Genomic DNA, 21658 nt, shown 5'->3' with positions numbered 1-21658 from the left:
AAGTTGGCTTAAAGCTCAACATTCAGAAAACGAAGATCATGGCACCTGATCCCATCACTTCATGGGAAATAGATGTGGAAACAGTGTCAGACTTTATTTTTGGGGGCTCCAGAATCACTGCAGATGGTGACTGCAGCCATGAAATTAAAAGACGCTTACTCCTTGGGAGAAAAGTGATGACCAACCTAGATAGTATATTCAAAAGCAGAGACGTTACTTTGCCGACTAAGGTCTGTCTAGTCAAGGCTATGGTTTTTCCTGTGGTCATGTATGGATGTGTGAGTTGGACTGTGAAGAAGGCAGAGCGCCAAAGAACTGATGCTCTTGAACTGTGGTGTTGGCAAGGGCTCTTGAGAGTCCCTTGGACTGCAAGATCAACCCTGGGATTTCTTTGGAAGGAATGATGCTAAAGCTGAAACTCCAGTACTTTGGCCACCTCATGAGAAGAGTTGACTCATTGGAAAAGACTGATGCTGGGAGGGGTTGGGGGCAGGAGAAGAGGACGACAGAGGATGAGATGGCTGGATGGCATCACTGACTCGATGGACATGAGTCTGAGTGAACTCCGGGAGATGGTGATGGACAGGGAGGCCTGGCATGTTGATTCATGGGGTCGCAGAGTCGGACATGACTGAGCGACTGAACTGATGTTAACAGCTGACTCACTGGAAAAGTCCCTGATGCTGGGAATGGTTGAGGGAAGAGGGCATCAGAGGATGAGAAGGCTGGATGGCATCACCTATGCAATGGATATGAACTTGGGCAAACTGGGAGATGGTGAGGGGCAGGGAGGCCTGGCGTGCTACCGTCCACGGGGTCACAGAGTCAGTCAGACACAACTGGAAGACTGAACAGCCTAGAGGCCTTGCCAGTTCAGAATCCCCTTAATTTGTGAACCACTGGATGGATTGATTTCCTTCCCTTTTATATGCAGATTCCTTTTATACCCTGGAATACCATCTTGAGAGCACAGAAAGGTTTTAACTTCATATTTATTACACATTCACTGTAGGGAACTGCCAACTCCTCAAAACACAAAGTTTAGCAACACAACTTCACTTTCAAGGGCTTCAGATATACCTACTGTATTTTGTGCGAACATGTAGAACAGTTAAGTAAAACAGGACACCTGAGGATTTAGGAAGGGTATCAGTATAAGCAAAGGTTCTGAGCTGTGAAAATAACCACCTTGCCAGAAAACCCATCTCACTAGTCCTTAGTCACTGTATCTTCTGTCGTGTTTTTTATCCTCTGCCTTTTCTATTTTGCCACTTTATACTTTCATCTCTTTGAACCCCTCTTGCCTCTGGTTCCATCTTTCTACTCACAATAACTTAATACTTCTGGGAAGCATTTTAGCAAAGCTACCTTAAATGCATGAAAAGTCCAAAGTATGCTCGGGAAGCAGGAATGCTTCAAAACTTTATGTTATTTAAGTCTTATGCTTAGTGACAGGGAACTATTGGAAATAAAATACATCCATTAGAAGAAATTATTACTATTAAAATGTTTTTCAATGATTTAATAACAAGGTAGATAACATATGCTTATCTAATATTTTTATATCACTGAGGGTAAAGCAAAATGTCCTGTTTACTGCGTAAGTATGACCTGCTGTCTGTGGACACTGCAGTGCAATTTTAAAAATACTGTAATTATAATTTCAGAACTTCAGAATCTGAATAGGCGCCAGTGTTCTCTTTTTTAATATGGGAAAAGGAAATCCTTTGAAGATCGTTTGAAGCTTGGACCAAAATTCCATAGCTGTATTATTAGGATCACTCTGTAGTCTTCAGGATTCAGATACAAGGGAAGCTTCAATTCAACCTTTTAGAGAAGACATTCCAGCTCTCATGATCTCATCAACCAGGAGAATGTTGGTGGCAATCACAGTGCTGAAAAGGGGGGGAAAAAATCAAGACGGCTCAGGTTTGAGGTATGAACTCTAATTCAACTCAATCTCCAACTAACTTGTGCAAATTATGTCAAATTTCCCCCATACCCCTCCATACACATAAGTGTAGCTTCAGTTGCTATACTTTCGACTGATTACATCTTCTTATGGAAAGAAAATTAAACAAAATGTACCAATTTTAAAGAGTATGAAGGTTCCCTATGTGTTATTTTACAGTTCTGGCTTTCCCAAACTTACCAGGAGTGAAGAAGCTGTTTCTTTACACAATAGTTATCCCATATGCCTGCTTCTGCTGCTACCATTGGTTCACCTGAAAAGTAACTCAGTCTTCTTAAAATCACATAGAGCAGGTTCATAAGATCAGAATGCTGTCTAAAAGAACTGATAAGAGCATTTTGTGCTGCTTTACTCATCAGTGGTTACTCATTTCCTCTAGTATTAACTATGAGAACCCAAAGGTCCTCAATTAGCCCAATGTTGTATTACAGACCATGACTCCTATGCACAGCAGCTTTGATGAGTGGCTGTTCTCTACTTAGAATACTTTCAGTGACAGGAATGCTCTATTTGGTTGCCAAACATTTGAATATGTATTTTTTCTGGAGACATTCTTATTTGTCCATATTGAAGTACAGCACTTGAGCTATAATCTGGCAAGACAGGCTTATCATTTCCCTCATTCCAGAGAAACCTTTATTAACTGGGAATCTGGGAATTACATATACACATTATTATATATAAAATAGATAATAAGAACCTACTGTATAGCACAGGGAACTCTACTCAATACTCTATAATGATCTATATGGGAATAAACTAAAAAACAGAGTGGATATATAACTGACTCACTGCTACACAGCAGAAACAACAATGTAAATTAACTACACTCCAATAAAAATTAAAAAAAGAAACCTTTTACATTAACTTGAATGTAAATGCTTCTGTTCACAATAGGTCTTCCACATACTGCAGATATAGGTACATCTTCCACTTTCTACTTGTATGATCTGTATTACACTGGCCTAAGATCAGAGCCTTAATCATTTCATTAAGATTGGTTCTTGATGAAATGATTAAGAATTCTTAGATTTGGTTCCCTCTTCCAGCTTTTGCTATCCTTAGCCTGTTTTCACCCATAAATATGATCATCAAATGTATCACTTTAATCAAAGTCCCTGATAAAAAGGTGAATAAAGCAAGCTCAATATGAAACCCTTCAACATACACCTGAACCACCTACCACAACTCAGCAATATCACCAAATCTGTACTCTACTTATAGTATCTAGAGCTCCCCCTTCAAACAGTTGCATCCTCCTTACCAGTGTTCAAGTCCACACCCACAAGCTGACCGGATTCTGAATGTTCTGCTTGAACTTTAACTAGTGTTTCCTGAAGGTCAAAACCAGAATTCTGAGCAAGAACCTAAAGGAAACAAATGTAACTATTTAAAGACAGGACCTATTAACTGATACTCAAGTCTAAAATAAAGAAATAGTATTTCAAACTAACAGTTAAAAAAAACTTTAATGAATGCAGACAGATATTAATGTTCACTTTACACAATGATTAATATACATTACTAACCCGTTCACTAATCCACATCAATCTCAGCAATACACTAGCCATAAACTGTACCTTCAAATGAGCACACAATAGAAAACCAACATATTAATCTTCCTCCAACTCTCTGGGACCCCACAGACTGTAGCCTGACAGGCTCCTCTGTCAATGGGGACTCTCCAGGCAAGAATACTGGAGTGGGTTGCCACGCCCTCCTCCAGGGAATCTTCCCAACCCAGGGATCGAACCCAGGTCTCCTGCGTCGCAGGCATTCTTTACCATATGAGCCACCAGGGGAGCCCGTATTAATCTTAGTTTAAAACAAATAAAAACAAAAAGCAAGCTTGTACTCCAGGATAAGTCCTACACTACAACTTCAGACAGTCAAGCCTCCTGTCCAGAGGAATCAATACATTAGATATCAAGAAACACCGGTTCTAATGTTAGGGTGAAAATGAATGATATCTATTTATTCAAAATCCACATTATGAAAAAATCCACATTAGCAAAAGCTTTCATCAGATGAATCAGTTTGGCATAGTTTAGAAAACTGTTAAAAGCATTCACACCTTGGGAATAATGAGCAACGCATCAGCAAATGCTTGAACTCCAAGCTGGGCCCTGCCCTTTACACTGGGCTTGTATTTAACCAGGGCTTCTGCCATCGCCACTTCCACTGCACCAGCACCTGGGACTACACAGCCTGTTGGGTGAGAGGGGAAGAGGAAAATACTAAGATACAGAGAACATAAAACTGTTGACTTAATTATAAGGAAAAATATACATAAAATTAAAACACAAGAAAGCCATTAATTTGAGAATTCCATGTAACCACAGCAAGTTTAATACTGCATTTGAAAGCGATACAAGCAACATCTCAAACAACAGAGTGATTTAAGGAGCACATGGCAAATCCTGCAAGCTTTTAGTTCATTTGTATCCTCTTTTTAACAACAGCATGCTATGAAAAAACTTAGCATACCATCGTACCATTTTAAAGGGAAAACTTTACTTTTGCATGGTGTCTGGCTGTGTAAACTACTGACAAAAAGAACACAGTATTCAGCCATGCCTTTTAGACTAGCAAAAAGAGTAAACACAGGGAGAATCTCACCATCATCAATAGCATTTTTAACTGCCCTCAAACCATCTCTTATTGCATCTTTGATTTGAGTAAGCGTGTGCTTATTTGGTCCTTTGATCAATAACGTGACAGAGCGAGGATTGTTACATTTCTCAATAAAGGTGAACTTCTCTTCTCCCTGTGTGAAGAGATAGTATTTTAAAAAACAGGATACGGTTGTGCAAGGGACGACCAGAGGAGAGGGGCTTATGGAGGAATAAATGGGGGTATTAATAGGGCACCACACTGATCACATTAAAGCTAATAATTTCTTTGAAAAAAGGTCACATAAATGAAATGTGATTTTCCCATCAAGGGCTTATTATTACTATGCACAAATCATCAAAATGTATGTAAACAAAGCAAAAACATTACCCTGAGTTTGGAAGAATTTTTAACTACTGAAGAATTCATGAACCAAATAGTAGTAGTATTTTGGGAAGAAAATACACTTACCAATGTATATTCATAGACAAGTCCTGCATGTCCCAAACAATCAGGATTCAGGTCATCAAGAGAATTTAGGGCTATCCCACCACAAGCAAGAGTCAGCCTGAAATATTCAAGTATTTTAAGGGACATGCAGAAGTGCTTTTATTAGTTATATCTACAGGTTAATTCTTTTTAGAAAGCAATCTTTTTCAGAATTACATACTAAAATCATGTTCTAAAATATATTTTACATAAGTCTTTCCATTTGCCACCAACCAGCTGTAAATTGGTCTTTTCTCCTAACCCTCCATTTAAACCACTCTTCTCAAGTCAGTAAACACTCCTCTGACATGAAATCTAAAGGTGCACAAGAGCTCTGTGGGAGAAAGTATTCTCTAAAACCCCTGATGCAGTCTCTTGATAAGGAAAAAACGGTACCGTATAGGTCATCATTTCAAAAATAAAACAAGGATATATCAACACTCATAGCAGCACTATTCAGAAGAGCCAAGGTAGAAACCCAAAGAAATGTCCATGGACAGATAAATGAATAAACGACATATGGTATTATTCATCCTGAAAAAAAAATGTGATCCCAATACATGCTACAACATGTATCAACTTTGAAAAGATTACGCTAAGTGAAAACAAGCCAAATGCAGAAGGACAAATACTCCATGATTCCCTTACATGAGGTACCAAATTTGTAAGAGACAGTAAGTGGACTAGTATCTACTGGCAGGACTGTGTACAGTTGTTGTTTAAAGTACAAACTTTCCGTTTGTGATGCAAATACTTCTGGAAACGACAATGGCACTAGGTGCACAACAATGTGAATTTCACTTTATGACACTGAATTGTACATTTTAAAGTTATAAATTTAATATTATGCATATTTTGTAAAAATAGAAAATTAGAAACTCACAAAAATAAGAGGGAAAAAAGGAATAATCCAAGTTAACTTGCAAAATAAAGTGAAATTCCTGTCACCCAGATAATCTGCCACCCGTACCTTTCCATGTTTCTCCTTTTAGCTCTGCGCAGAGCTATAATGCCTTCTTTGGCAAGAGCATCTAAGGAAAAGGGATCAATTCCCTGTAACAACAACAAAAGAAGTTTCAATATTTTACCATTAAAATAAAATAGATACAGACTACTTTATAAAACAAGATTTTTCACCTTTTGATTAATAACAACAAATCCTTTATCTGAATCACCACAGACTTTCTTTTTCAGGTCGATTATTTTTTTAACTCTGTCCTCGATGAATTTCCTTTCAGCTTTCACTAACTTCTCTCTCTCCTCTGCACTCTTGTAAAAAAAGCCAGAATTCACTTCTCTAAAAAAGAAGTTACAGACAGGGGAGGAAATATTTAGCAAATGGTCACCAAGCTCCAATGCCACCCCCTGGTATGCTTTCAGAGGCTATTTCCTAGAATCCCTGGTGGAGGCATTTTGCTCTTTTGAGTGGAAACACTGAGTCTTAGGTGGGAAAAAAAATGACCCAAATGCCAAGCTCTTTTCTGTTTTTAAGGAGCTATAAACTCACGTTTTTTCATATTCTAATGACACGTTGCACGTGAGGATGTATGCATCTTCTACTCTCTTCTTCATATCAGGATGCCGTGCCCCATGGTCCAAAACAAGGCCTCTGATTAAGCTGTTAAAACACGTAAGAGATTATTCTTACTCATTTCCAGATGGGGGTGTAAAATAGGCTAACAAAATTAAAACACTGAGACTGTATTGACAATTTTCACACAATCAACTTTATTTCTCGACTTATTTGAATAGGACTACCTAAGAAGGTTCAACTGTGAAAACGCAAAATTCCAGAACATGACAAAAACAAGCCATTCAAATTAAAGCCACAACCCTTTCTTATACAAAAATTCTCCACAGAAACAGTCACAATTGGTTGCTATTAAACTGGTGATCACCTCCTTTTAAAAATGTTTTTAAACTAGGTCTCTGAAATAATTATCTCTAAAATTCCTCAAAGTCTCCTGTATGCTCTGTACTGAATAGTTCAATAAATGCCAAATGACTGATGCAGCTGACTTTCCAGGATCATTCTGACTACAAATACATAAAACTGACTTCAAGAGGTAACAGTACTGAGTAAATGATAACTTGTCTAGGCAATATACATTAATTCAAAAAAAAATTAGGCAAAAATAGGTACTGTGTAAGCTTCAAATGTGTACGCTCAAGTATTTCATAGCATTCTAACACCTACCTTGTATCTGTTTCAGATTTATGTTTCATCTCCATGATCTCAACCATGAAGAGGTCAATAGGTTCATCTTGTTTTTTAATGGCCAAAATGGAGTCCACTACGGCCTGCAACAGGAGTGTAACCATTCAATTAATTTTATTTGTGGAAGTTGAGACATATATGGTACTTATTCTTCACAGACGTTTAAAGCAGTTTTTTGTCTTTGAAAATCTCTGAACTGATCTAAGTCATTTTCTACATGCTAACAGAACAGAATGTACTATGTGTAAAGGGCTGGAATAATTTACATTCCTGAAACCTCTATTGTAATTAGAGAATCATCAACACCTCTACAATAAAAAATACTGACAACAGGAACCTTTTTAATAATAAAATCTATATTTTATAAACCCCCTTTACTGAAAGGTCTGATTATACCTTTGTAACCTGGCCAGGAATACTATTAATACTATGATTTTCTCACTTTACTTCTTCTAGGGACACAGATCAGGTTATTACTGCCACAAAAATGAACTTTATGGCTGATCGAATACTTAGTTGACACAGTACGACACTGTGAAGAGTTGCAATGAGTAAGAATACTGATATTTTCAGTTGCCAGGGGTTCTTAGTATAGGCATAAAGTACCAGACACAAGCCAAACTTAACACATACCTCTGTTAAGACATCAGCAAGTTCAGCATGAACTTTAGTTCGTAGAGATGTTCTGGCCACGTCTATAAGTGTTTCCCTGTCCATCTCTTTGCTTACTTTGACTTGTTCCAAAAACTGAAGTGCCTTTTCCTTTGCAGCTTCAAATCCTTCTGTAATTATTCTGGGATGAAGACCCTAGAGTAAACACAAAATTACAAAATCACCACTAACACTAGAAATCTTCAGGTAGATGCAACTACTGTTCATTACAAAGCAAAATTTATGAAAGTTTATTCTGGATCATTCATACCCTTAAACACAATTAATATAATGTGCTGACTTTCTGAATACATTTAAAAGGATAAATAGCCCTTTCAATGCAGAGGAAAAGAACAGACATTACTCTAGCACAGAGTCAAAGCCAAGGGAACTACAAAGCACACTTGGGTGTTCACTGTGCAAACCACAAGGAATAATGCCCCAAACTCAAAACTGTGTCATAACAATTTGACTATTACGTCTTTTCTGTAGGTAATCTGGAATTAATTCACATCATTTCCTAATCAATTCACATCATTTCCTAATCAAAAACACGGAGACTCTGTTTTTCAGACCGTCTCTCTCTTCCCAAGAAATCCTTCCTACATCAGATTAGTACCAAGGTTTGCTTTACCCTTAGAACTACTGAAAATTTAAAAATTTATGGCATTATCTCATTTCTATAGCTATGCTATAAACATGGAATGCAACTTGATTGAAAAAACAAAACAAAAACACCTTTCAGGCCAACAAATATTCTTCAACTTATCGAGGATCACAATATATTTGTGTCAGACAAGGATACAGACTCTGGGTCCCAGATTTAAGCCCTCTGCTCTTTACATTCCATTATATGGCCTCAGCTACTATCAGTACATCAGTTTTTAAGAGTCAAACTGAGATTATTTCTTATTGACAACAAAGTATCAAAGAAACACAAGAATCATGTATACTTCAGAAATGTAGAGATCCGCCTGCTTTAGCAGCTCTCCAATGATGAGGACGTTGGAAGTGGTACCATCACCAGTTATGTCATCCTGGGCTGTTGCTACTTTGGCTATTAAGGAGGCTGTTGGGTGCTGAATTTGCTGCAAGTAGAGAAAGAGAAAAATTCCTTAAACAACTTAAAATTAAAATAGTCCAAATATACCTTAAAATGTGCAAATGGCTAATCTATTTGCACAAAATGTCAAAGTATGCAGCTACAAATTGTTCTGATTAAAAACTCATGATTAGCTATTCTATCAGTTTATGATGACAGTAACATTTTCATGTATAAATTTACTTCTCAGATTATCTTGACTTTACTGATGAGGAAATATGAGGCCCAGTGAAGGTTTACTCAAGGTAATGGAGCTAACAAGTAACAGCAACAATTTCAAACCCATGCAAGACTCTTTATGACAAATGTAGGATTCTTGTGAGAATAAACCAAGTGCCTTTAAAAAATGAAAGCTCAGCAGCCCAGTTATTATTTGGCACTGCACAAACAATTTAAAACAGAAAAAAACCACTTAGCCTCTTTAGCAAATATTACCACAGTGGATGTTAAGCCACTGTGGAACAGTTTTGGAAGAAGAGAATATCCATGTTTGTCACCCAGAGTCTTAACTACAAAGTATCCCATCATGGCTCCTGCACTGTTTTTGTCTCCTTATTGTACAGCCTTTTATGTCTTTAGGGACACTGACCCTTTTAAGAATCTAAGCAGACTAGCTTATTAGATTAGGTAAAATTAAATAGTCAGATAAAGATAGCTTTTCTGACATCAACTTTAAACTATGACTCCTATTTTTCTCTACAAGCAGAGGCCACCACTTAACCCACCAACAAAAACTACACCTTCCAGATTAGCTAATTCATACTGAAGATATTAACAAAACACCTGGACATTGAAGGCATGATACACTATTTTCAAAGCCTTAAATCTTATTTTAAACTCAAAACATAGGCAAGTCATTTCCTTTTCTAGGATTTTAACTGTTTTGGGAAACTTAGGGAAATGACCCCTCCTCTCAATAACCTCAGATTCTTAGTCACTGGGACTTTAAAAATGGTAGAGTTTTATTTCTCCTTCAGATGGTGGTGGAGAACTGTGATGTAACACACAAGAACTGTTGTCTGAAAAAGTATAACCATTCTGTCGCATTTTGCCTATGTCATTCCTCTTAGTTCTTCAGGTTTTATTAGAATTTTAATTAACACCCTTTAAAGAAAGCCTTAAATGGCAAGAGTAGGGGATTTGATAAAAGTAAGTTTATTAGACTCCAAGGCCCCTCACTATTCGGTACTGTCAATAATAGTACTGATAACATTTTTTCCTACTCTTTCCACTGTCTGGAAAACTACCTTTTGAGAGTAAAAATCTTCCTACAAATCAAATGTACTACGGAAAACCAAGACACTTTGGACAGCAGCCTCTCACCATTTCATGAAGCAGCACATTTCCATCTTTAGTGAGTTTGATGTCTCCAGCACCAGAAACAAGCCTGTTCAATGGGCAGAGATGAATCGTACTGTGACTTTTTCAATGGAGATCAAGTTAAGAGGCCCTAACAAGCGGGTTTTACCTAGATCTTCAGGAGCTGGGGCCAAGGGGTTGGTTCTCTGTACCCCGGTAACAGGGATGGCGCAGTGCTCACCCCTCTCCTGTCTGGGAAAGTCTGAAAAGGTGCTCAAGTCCTAAGCGCAGGGGGGCGCCGCGCACGCGGGCAGCTTTGTTCTCGGTGGAGGAGGAGTCGAGCACCAGGAAACCGACAGGGCAAGAAATAAGACCCCACCGGGACAATACAGGGAAGAAGGGCAGAAGTGGCGAGCGCACAGGCCCAGAGGCGGCGAGCTCCAGGCCTCGGTCCCCGGCGCAGGCCCGGGACAGCGCTAGGTGCACGGTGCCCACCCGCCCCTCCCCGCCAGTCCCGCCTTACATCTTCATGGTGCCCTTAGGCCCCAAGTTGGTTCTCAGCACGTCCTGCAGCCCCCGGGCCGCGCTGATGTTGACCGCCAACGCCGCCTGGGCTCGGGCCACCTCGGCCTTGGGGTTCAGGGTCTTCACGGCCGCCATAGCTGACCCAGCAGAGGAAGATAAGGGGACGCGGCGTGGCGAAAAGCCCTGAGCCGGTTCAGCGTGGCTGGGAGGCGCAATCCGGACCTTCTGGAACAGTCGGGCGCGCCGGGCCCGCCCCCAGCGTGCCCGCGCGCCGCCGCCATTGGGCCGCGGGCCGGCCGGCGCCGCTCATTGGACCGCGGCCGAACGTAGCCCCGACCCTCGCGTCGGCCGCGGCGCCATTGCGTTCGGGCGGAGCTTGTATGCCGGCGACCGGCAACCGGGACTCCCGGGGCTCCAGTGTTGCAGGTGGTTGGGTTCCGGCTTGGCGGCCCCCGAACCTGAGGACGTAGGCGGAGCGAGCTTGTCGGCGCGTGATTGGAGAGGCGGCTGCTCTTTCGTGGAGTTCTGCGGCCTTAGGGTGTAGGGTGGGTCTCCTCCATTCCGCACTCGCACCCTTTACTTTTTCCCTCCCTTTTTGTTTATCCCGGTGACCAGAGTTTTCTGGACTATGTACAGTGTGCTGGACGGCGTTCTAGGTGCTTTGGCGGTTACACAGTGGACCTGAAAAGGACCCTTGCCTAGTATCCTAAGGCCTAGGGAAGAAGAGATATAAGGCAAGGTGGAAAGTGCTAGAAGCCTTTAGAAAGCTACCAGATTGGGGCGATGGCAGTTGAGAAGCAAGAGTCTGTTCACCCTTCGGGCTTATGCTGAGACCTCAGGGTCTCAAGGCACGTTTGAAAACTCAAACTCGGCCAAGCGGTGGTGTCCAGCCTGTGAGAGGACTCCCTTATTCTGAAAGATGTCCACAGTTGTTTCTAGTATCCAGTTCCCGCCTCCCACCTAGATACCAGGTATTCTCTGATATTTTGTTTTATTTTTATAGGTCATAGCTAAAATTGTTCAGAATGTAGAAGGTGCCAAAGGGTATATGATGAAAAGTATTTCTCCCTCCTCTACTTCAGTTTTCTCCTGATGTATATATACCTTTAGATACTCTGAATTTCCCAGATGCTGTCTGGCTTTCTAAATAAATATGTATATAAATATTTTTTAAAATCCCCACCCTCACAAAATGGCAAATTATAATAGACGCTGTTGGGTGTGTCACACTTAAAGTATCCTGAAGATGCTAACATATCAATATAAAAATAAGGGATTCCTCATTTTTTTGTTTGAACAGCTGCATAGTATTCTTTGTAAGAATAACCTGACTAGCCAGTCACCTACTGGTTGGCTTTTAGGTTGTTCCCAATCTTGTCTTTCCAAGGCTGCAGTAAATATCCTGGTATGTAATGCTTTTCAGTGGCTTTTTATATTTGAGAATCAGAAAAGCATGCATATGAGTTACACAGTAGGAGATACATGATTAGTCCTAAAGATCCTTTCTTAATCCACAAGAAGCACATAGCCTAGTTAGGGAGATAAACTTGTAGACAATGACAATGAGCAGTAAAGATTCGGGTGTTATAATTAAGGGATGAATGAAGTGCTGTGAGCATGAAGGTATTAACTGAGCATCAGGGAAGGCTTTTTGGAGGAGGTGAGGTTTTTCGTTTCGGCCACACTGCATGACATGTGGGATCTTAGTTCCCCTACCAGGGATCGAACCCTGGCCTCCTACATTGGGGGCCTGGAGTCTTAACCACTGCCAGGGAAGTCCCTGAAGGAGGTGAGTTTTGAACAATAAGTAGATACTTTGCAGGAGAAGAGAGCCTAGGAGAGTGATGTCTAACAGGAAGACTGGGAGGGCCTGTCAAGCCCAACCGAAGATGTATGCATAGAATGGAGGGTGAAAGGTTGCAAGAGACAAGTTCAGGGAAGTAGCTTGTCCTGACTGTCAGGGCCTGGTTTCCTGCTGGCAGTGAGAAACCAAAGAACTAGTGATGAAGATATTAGTGGAATGGAGGATGAACTAAGGGAGAAGACTGAGGATAGGGCAATCAGAAAGGTGTTGAAAACTGTTTAGAGGATGCTGCTGCTGCTCCTGCTGCTAAGTCGCTTCAGTCGTGTCCGACTCTGTGCGACCCCATAGACAAGAACCCACCAGGCTCTGCCATCCCTGGGATTCTCCAGGCAAGAACACTGGAGTGGGTTGCCTTTTCCTTCTCCAGTGCGTGAAAGTGAAGTCGCTCAGTCGGGTCTGACTCTTTGCGGACCCCATGGACTGCAGCCTACCAGGCTCCTCCGTCCATGGGATTTTCCAGGCAAGAGTACTGGAGTGGGGTGCCATTGCCTTCTCCAAGAGGATGATGAAAGCATATTTAATGACACAAGGGAGAAAAGCATGGTTTAAATAGCATGTGTAATGTGTTCTCATTTTTTATAACCATTCCCCAGGCGTCAGCTCAAAGGGCAGAGGCCATCAAAATATTAACATGGACTATATTAAAAACATTCAGAATATTTTCATTTTTGCAGTACCCACACTTTATGTGTCCATAAAAGGGGGAGGCAGAAGTATTTACAGGAAAATATGTAACATACAAAGTATGTCCATTATCTTATTTTTATTAAATCATATTGAGCTAATAAACATTTTTATTAAATCAGTTACCTATATATGTATATATGATTTAATAAGCATATATATAAAGGAAAGGATGTCCTCAAAATGTTTAACATTTTGTTTCTATCTGCCAATTTTATAGGTGAAAAATGATATCTTAAAAATTTCATTTGTTTAGAGTGATGTTGAGTGTATCTTATAAGTAGGAGCCATTTGTATTTTTCTGTGAACTGTCTAGTCATGTCTTCTGTTTTGTATTTGGTTTCTAAATATTCATAGGAGCTCTTGACGTTTTCTGTGTTGCAGTGAATTTGTCCTAGTGTTATTTGTATTTTGTATTTATGCCTTTTTTCCAATTAAACATTTATTTTTTCATATAGTCAGATGTTTCCTTTTTTTATGCGTGTTTGAATTTTGTGCTATGCTGTGTAAAGTAGGCCTTACACACTTAAGTGTTTTAAAAAATTTCCCATGTTTTCCTGTGTATTTTCAAGATTTTCTGTTTCATTTTAAAGTTTGATTCATTTAGAATTTAATAAGGAATGAGATAAGAATTTGTGATAGAATAAAAAATATATGTTGTCTTTGGCCCTGATTCCTAGAACCTAACTAAAACCATGGTTTTCTGAGTGATAGGGGTGTCTTTTGTTACCTACTCCAGTCCCCTTTAGAATACACCTGAGTCTTTGCTAATGAGGTGTGAGTCAAAGTAGGGAGCCTAGATAACCTCAGATAGAAGCTGGTCCCTAGAGAGAACAAATGGGATTAGAGGATGGGAAATCTCAGCCCGCTACCCCCAACCTCCAGAGAATGGATGGGGTGGAGGTGGGTTATAAAAATGCTTGAACAATCTGTGAATGTGTGACATTGATGTCCTGGTAGCATGGTATACCCAGAGGGCGTGGAATCTGTTCACTCCCCTCACACCTGGTCCTGAGCATCTCTTACATTTGGGTGTGCCTGAGTTGTATCCTTTATAATAAACTACTAAGTCAAGTGATTTCCTGAGTACTGCATCAGTCTCAGCAGTTTTCAGTTTCCCCTATGGAAGGGATTATGGAAACCCCCAAATCTGTAGCCAGGTTGGACAGAAGTGTGGATAGCTGAGAGACCCTGGACCCTAACTAGTGTGTGAAGTGGAGACAGTCTTGTGAGACTGAGCCCTTAACTCTAGATAGTGTCAGAATTGAATTGAGTTTCTGGATGGCAGTTGGTGTCTGAGAACTGGAGAATTAGTTATTGACGTTTGGGAAAAAATTCACACAACCCCAATTTTTTTTTTTTCAGGAATAATGTTTTCTACCATGACTGTAGTTATTAGCATGTGCTACATTCCCAGGTATCTCTGGATCTACTTTGGATGGTATTCACTTGTGTACTGTTGCAAGTATACACACCATATTGTTTCATTTACTATAGTTTTACAATATGTTTTAAAATTTGGTAGGGCCAGATCCTCTTCATCTTTTTTCAGAAAATTTCTGGCTATTTTGTATGTTTGTTTTTCTTTTTAAATGAATGATAGAATTAATCTAGTTTTTAAACGTCTCTTTTTTTTTTTTTTTTTTGGATCATAGGTTGCTTTCAAAGCATGTATTACTTTTCAAGTAAAACATATGTTTAATAGGTAGAATATTCAAGTTAATGCAATAGAAGTGGAGCTAGTGAAAGGCCAAGGGGTTAGAGGCATTTCTGACAGAATTTCAAAATATATGCTACATAGTTACCATTTATAGACTAGGAGTCTGAAGAGCTCAAGAAAATTCCAGAATAGGGGCAGGTTTTGTATGAGGAGGTGGAGTAATAATACTGATTTGGGGTAATGTTTTTCCTTTGTTGGCCACTCATTCTTTGAGTGTCTACTTTGTGGCCGAGTACTGTGCTTAGAGTAAATAGACACATGAAAAGAGAAGGCCCCTCCAAAGATTTCCTTCCCAGTGAAGAGACAAACATACACCAGCACACATAAGGTACACAGTGTACTGAAAACCTAGAATGGTATATATGATCTCAGTTCCATGCTATTATAGAAGACTTGCTAAAGCAAATCTTTTTCTTAACTATCGAAAAAATGTATTTGATTTTCTTATTATAAAAATAATACACAAAAAATAATACATAATCATAGAAAAAGTACCAAAAGCAAATAAACTTAAATTCATAATTGCATAACTTAGAGAAGACTGTGATGGTTAATTTTATGTGTCAATGTGACTGGGCCATGCTGCTGCTGCTGCTGCTGCTGCTAAGTCACTTCAGTCGTGTCCGACTTTGTGCGACCCCATAGATGGCAGCCCACCAGGCTCCCCTGTCCCTGGGATTCTCCGTCATGGTGCCCACATATTAGGTCAAACATGTTTCTGGACATTTCTGTGAAGGTGGTTTTTTTTTTAGATGAGATTAACATTTATTAATAAATTGGTGGATTAAATATACTCTGTTGTAAAGCAGAGTATCCTACATAATGAGTGGGCCTCCTCAGCTGAAGGCCTTAATGTAATCAAACACTTGTCTCTTTCCCCCTAGCAAGATGGGATTCTGCCAGCAGACAGCCTTTGGACTCTGCGTTTCTTCCCTGTGCCTCCCGTCTGCCAGACTACCTTGCAGATTTTGAGTTTACCAAACCTCTACGGTCATGTGACCCAGTTCCTTAAAGGAAATCAATCTTGGACTTCCTGGTGGTCCAGTGGTTAAGACTCCACACTTCCACTGCAGGGGGAAAGGGTTCATTCCCTGGTGGGGGAACTAAACTAAGATCCCGTTTGCCATAAGGTGTGCCAAAAAAAAAGGAAATCAATCTCTCATTAAAAAAAAAATAATTTTATTTATTTTTGGGTGCACTGGGTCTTTGTTTCCGTGTGAGGGCTTTCTCTAGTTTCAGGGAGTGGGGGCTGCTATTCATTGCCGTGCATGGGCTTCTCTGCAGTGCAGGAGGCTCTAGGCACACTTCTTCAGTAGTTGCAGCTTGCAAGCTCTACAGCACAGGCTCAGCGGTTGTGGTGCACCGCTTAGTTGCTCCACATCATGTGGAATCTTCCTGGACCAGGGACTGAACCCCTGGCCCCTGCATCGGTAGGCGGATTCCTATCCACTGTGCCACCAGGGAAGTCCTCTCTCTCTCTCTCATTTTAACAGCAGATGATGCCCTAAATATCTTCACTTTAACAGCAGATACCCTGTGAGGTTGGTTGTGTGTGTATGTGTGTATATATAGATAGATAGATATACATCCTATTGGTCTTGTTTCTCTGAAGAATCTTGACTAACTAAATAAAGCTGCAAAAGGAGCAGAAATTTTAAGAATGAATTTTCTTTTTTTTGGGCCATGCTGTGCAGCATATGGAATCTTAATTCCCTGACCAGGGATCAAACCTGTGCTACCTGCAAAGTAAGTGCAGACCTAAGAAAAGTTACTTTAAATATGTACATTTAAATTTTATTAAAGTATAGTTGATTTACAATGCTGTGTTAATTTTTGCTGTATAGCAAAATGATTTAGTTATACATGTGCTTACTCGCTGAGTCATGTCTGCCTCTTTGCGACCCTGTGGACAATAGCCCACCAGGCTCCTCTGTCCATGGAGATTCTCCAGGCAAGAACACTGGTGTGGGTTGCCATGCCCTTCTCCAGAGGATCTTCCAACCCAGGGATTGAACTCAGGTCTCCCACATTGCAGGCAGATTCTTTACCATCTGAGCAGGGAAACCCTTAGTTATACATACATATATATATATATGAGGAAATACATATATATATATGTATTTTCTCATTTTTTTCCATTATAGTTTATCACAGGATATGGAATATAGTTCCCTATACTATACAGCAGGACCTTGTTGTTTATCCATCTTATATATGATACTTTGCATCTGCTAATCCCAAACTCCCAATCTTTCCTACTCCTAACCCCCACCCCCCTTTTGGCAACCACAAGTCTATTTTCTATATCTGTGAAGCCAAATAATGTAGTGAGGTAAATTCTTCATTCTTTTTACTCCCCAGAGTTAACAACTATATAGAGACTCAGATATATAATCATATACTGCACATGTTTATAGACATACATAGAGTTCTGTTTACAAAACTGGGAATCAAGCTGTATATAATGTTCTGCAGCCTGCTTTATTCATGACATATCATGGATCTATTTCCAGGGTATGACTTATTTGACTCACACAGTCTCATATGTGACTCCTGACAACTCATGTATGACTTTCTTCTGAGTATATTCTTTTTTTCTTTCTTTAATTTTGGCTGCACTGGGTCTTCCTTACAGTGTTCGGGGTTTCTCTCATTGTGGTGAGTAGTTGCCCCACACGGCATGTGGGATCTTAGTTCCCAGATGGGATCAAATCCACATCCCCTGCATTGGAAGGTGGATTCGTAATCACTGGACCACCAGGGAAGTCCCTGAGTGCATCCTTGAGATGGAATTGCTGGGTCATAGAAAATGTACAGGTTCAGTGTTGCTAAATAATACTATATTGTTTCCTAGAGTGACTGTCCAGGGTACTATATTTTAGAAGGCTATTTTCTTAGCACTGAATTAATTTATAAAAATAGCACTTTTGATTTTGATTCTAAAATAATCATTAGAAAATGTGTTAGCTTATAGAAATATGATCTATAGAAAACCTTTCAGGAATACTAGTATTACTTGTATTAATAACCAGTTATGATTAAATGCAATATTAACTTAATAACCAGTTACAATTAAAACTGCAAATTAATTTGTTAATGTTTTATTAGACTTACAATATGTTTATATTTGGTTCAGGTATGCTATTTACCATTTCTGCAGAAGAACAACAATGAAGCATATTAAAATCTGTTTACATAGTTATCCCTTGTCTGATTGTTCCATGTATCTGTGACTACTCATTAACCTCCGCTGGAAAATTTATTTTTTGCCTTGTTGCATGGCTGGTGAGATCTTAGTTCCACAACCAGAGATTGAACCTGGGCTCCTGGCAGTGAGAGCCTCCTGGCAGTGAGAGTCCTAACCACTGAATGACCAAAAATTCCCTGGACAATTTTTTTTTTTTCTAGTATGTGTTCTAGCTAAACAGTGTGCAGTGTGTACAACACTGTGAGGTGGATACAGGCATCATAAGTAGTTGACAGATTTTATTTGGTATATTTTACCTGAAATCTATTTAACATTAAGCATCTATGAAATATGAATAATAGCAAAAATGAACTCTTCTACTGTTTCTTTTCCTCTTGAAATAAACTCAATTACCATTTTAATACTTATATACAAGTATTTGGTGTTTATCACCTTGTTTCTTCTATTCCCCCATATTTCTAAATTACTTACCATAGGCTATAAACAGGTTCTTGACAAGATTATTTTTTAGACCCTCTTATTTTGTTCTCCCCTATTACTTACATAATCTTTTACCTCATATTTCAAATCATCAAAATTCCTCCTTCTTGTCCTTCATCAAAACCATCCCTGGCAGATCTGGGAAAAACTGAATGGGTTGTGCCCCAAACCTGCAAACATTTTCTTACTGATGAAATGTGAGAATATTGAACTTCAAAGTCACGTGTGACCTCGGAGCCTCAGGACTCTTGTTTCTGTATAGAACTGTGTTTTTTGAGAGGTCTGGTAGCAAAGGACAGGGATGCTGTGTCCCAGCCTCGCTCCAGCATCCCCTCTGTGTGAATCACCAGTTTGGAGGGAGCCTGCAGACGTGAACTGTCAGTATCAGAGGTTTTCGTTGTTTTAGGGTAGGACCTCACTGCCTAGTTCCAGACAGCTCTGCCCAAAGGTAAACGTTTGTGGGCAATGACTCCTTATTTATAGTAGTCAACATAAAACTAGCTGGGCAAGTGATACCAAGAAGAAAGTAAGAGGACCCCCTCAAAAAGCTGGGGGTGCAAAGACTCATTTTGTCACTCATGGTTTTCTGCATTTTAGCTGCGAATGTGAGCAGTTTTTGCAGTTCTCTTGGGACTTAAATTCCTACAAGAGCATAAAGCCAAGTGTGGATTGAAAAAAAAAAAGCCCCTAGGGGGCTTTCGTTAATTGCAAAATCGGTACAGAGGTCCCTCTCTTCTCTCACCGACTCTTATCCCAAGTGGGTGGTGACGGTGGGGAGCGCTGAGAAAGGACCGGAGCTGTGGCATTCCTCTTCTGCAAAGTGGAGGTGGAGTGGCTCGCGGCTTCGCAGGAAAGCGTCCACCGCCAAATGCAAGTCGAGGTCTGCCAGCGCCGAGCCCCCGGCGGCAGGAGGGGGCGGGCTCAGGCAGTCCCTCCCTCGGGGGCGGGGCCAAGGGCTTCTTCCCATCCCGGCTCTGCAGAGAGGAGGTCTTGCAGGCTCCAGTTGAGTATAAAACAGATGCAAATCCCGCAAGAAGCCACCGCACTTGTCAGCGGATCTGGTGATTGATAAAGTCCCTGGGGCTCTGCATCGGTCACCTCCCTCAAGCTCCACAACTGAACGTCGGAGCCAACCCTCGGCCCCTTGCAGTCGGAACTTTACAGCCGCGGGAGAACTGAAGGCGGTGGCAGCGGCCCAGGAAGGAGCAGCAGCGCCGGGGTAAGTCTGGGCAAGTGTTTGTCTCGTCGTGTGCCCAACTTTCTGATTGAGCGGCCCGCCTGTCCTATACCCGGGGCCTTTATGATTCTGCATTTCTTTCTCTTCATCGGAAGAGGTAAATTATGTCATGGGATTTCAAGGCTTTCTTTTCATCCGTTTACTTTTGATGGTTTTCACTTGTTTTATCCTACTGCTGCCTGTTACCAAACGGCATGAATGAATGATGCAATCCCACATAGGGGAGTCATCAGTTCAAGAGTAGGAAAACTTCCAGAATGTAGAGTTGCAGTGTCTGACTTCGTCAACTTCTTTTTCATCAGAATTCGAATTTTAAATATGTACTTACCAGATACATTGTTATACGGCTTCAAGCCGGGAATTAAATAAATAATGCTTCCATTCATCAAACTTAACGTTCTAAGTTTTCCTTATATGTGACCTGCACATGGTGTTTACTCTTGAAATATTTGACTACGGAATTGGAATGAAGATCAGGGAAGAAAAATGAAGTCCAGAATTTGTATATGTTATCTCCACTGCCTGATGTGTTTTCAGTGTAATGATGCTAGTTCTGTCGCTTTCATATTGGAAAACAAAGTACTAGGATGTTTTAAGTTTTCAGATTATCTGATACATGTCTAATAACTTTTCTTTTTTGGCCGGGAAACTCGCCATGAGAAATCTTAGTTTTTCCCTGACCAGGGATCAAACTCAAACCACCTGCTTTTGAAGCAGAGTCTTAACCACTGAACCACCAGGGAAGTAGCCCTTATAACTTATTTTTAAGCTTACATTTTATTGATGTATAATCTAATGCAACAGTATGCACCCATTTTAAGTGTACGTTTTGATGAATTTTGACAACGTTGTACGCACTTATATTCACCATCACAATAGAATACTTCCATCTCCCCTAAAAGTTTCCTAGGGTGTCTATAATGATTTTTGTCATTATAGCATTTGTTGGTATTTTCTAGGGTTTCATATAAACAGAATCATACTCTTTTGTGTCTGGCTCCTTCTGGTCAGTATAATATTTTTAAAAATATTTATTCATGTTATGATGGTGGTTGGTTTAGTAACTAAGTCATGTCCAACTCTTGTGAACCCATGGGCTATGGTCTGTGAGGTTCCTCTGTCCATTTAATTCTCCAGGCAAGAATACTGGGGTGGGTTGCCATTTCCTTCTCTAGGGGATCTTCCTGACCAAGGGATCAAACCTGGGTCTCCTGCATTACAGGCAGATTTTTTTACCAATTGAGCTATTCATGTTATAGTATGCATTGGTAATTTATTCCTTTTTTATTGCCGAGTAGTGTTCTGTTTATCCCTTTATCTATCAGTGATGTTTATTCTAGTTTTGGGCTATCATGAATAAAGCTGCTTTGAATATGTTTTCATTTCTCTCAAATACACCTCCAGATATGGGATTGATGACTGACTCTTACGGTAAGTAAATGTTTAATTTCATAAGGAACTGCCAAACTGTTTTCCAAAGTGGTTGTACAATGTTGCATTGTATGAGAGTTCCAATTGTTCCATGTTCTCACCAATACATGATATTGTCGATCTTTTTTTAAGTTATTTTTCTTTTGAGCTTATTTGCACATCTTT

The 21658-nt window shown here is 40.1% G+C and overlaps 2 protein-coding genes and 2 non-coding genes across 8 annotated transcripts in view; 1 reads left to right on the top strand and 3 right to left on the bottom strand.

Moving 5' to 3' along the window:
• Positions 1 to 974: 974 nt before the first annotated feature.
• CCT6A (chaperonin containing TCP1 subunit 6A) lies at positions 975 to 11096 on the bottom strand. Its single transcript, XM_004020937.5, has 14 exons — positions 10868 to 11096; positions 10369 to 10432; positions 8897 to 9031; positions 7926 to 8099; positions 7272 to 7375; positions 6582 to 6692; positions 6212 to 6371; positions 6045 to 6127; positions 5057 to 5153; positions 4592 to 4739; positions 4047 to 4180; positions 3237 to 3339; positions 2153 to 2225; positions 975 to 1895 (listed from the first exon to the last, which is right to left on the bottom strand). Exons 1-14 carry the CDS (start codon positions 11002 to 11004, stop codon positions 1823 to 1825), a joined length of 1596 nt encoding a protein of 531 aa, XP_004020986.1. The 5' UTR covers positions 11005 to 11096; the 3' UTR covers positions 975 to 1822.
• Positions 4410 to 4549, bottom strand: LOC114110703 (small nucleolar RNA SNORA15). Its single transcript, XR_003586944.1, has one exon. It is a non-coding gene; the product is annotated as a small nucleolar RNA SNORA15 (small nucleolar RNA).
• Positions 8233 to 8366, bottom strand: LOC114110704 (small nucleolar RNA SNORA22). The gene has a single exon (XR_003586945.1). It is a non-coding gene; the product is annotated as a small nucleolar RNA SNORA22 (small nucleolar RNA).
• A 131-nt stretch (positions 11097 to 11227) lies between the features above and the next one.
• Positions 11228 to 21658, top strand: part of PSPH (phosphoserine phosphatase) — a 31182-nt gene continuing 20751 nt past the window's right edge. For 2 of the 5 annotated variants that reach the window (XM_012103911.5, XM_042239692.2), the window contains exon 1: positions 11228 to 20044. The gene's annotated coding sequence lies outside the window, so the exon portion shown is untranslated. The remainder of the gene's footprint in view (positions 20045 to 21658) is intronic. The other 3 variants (XM_060405594.1, XM_060405596.1, XM_060405597.1) reach the window with 3 other exon arrangements.

Source organism: Ovis aries, chromosome 24 (genome assembly GCF_016772045.2).
Source record: "Ovis aries strain OAR_USU_Benz2616 breed Rambouillet chromosome 24, ARS-UI_Ramb_v3.0, whole genome shotgun sequence".
NCBI lineage: Eukaryota > Metazoa > Chordata > Mammalia > Artiodactyla > Bovidae > Ovis > Ovis aries.
This window is presented reverse-complemented; position numbering and strand designations above follow the sequence as displayed.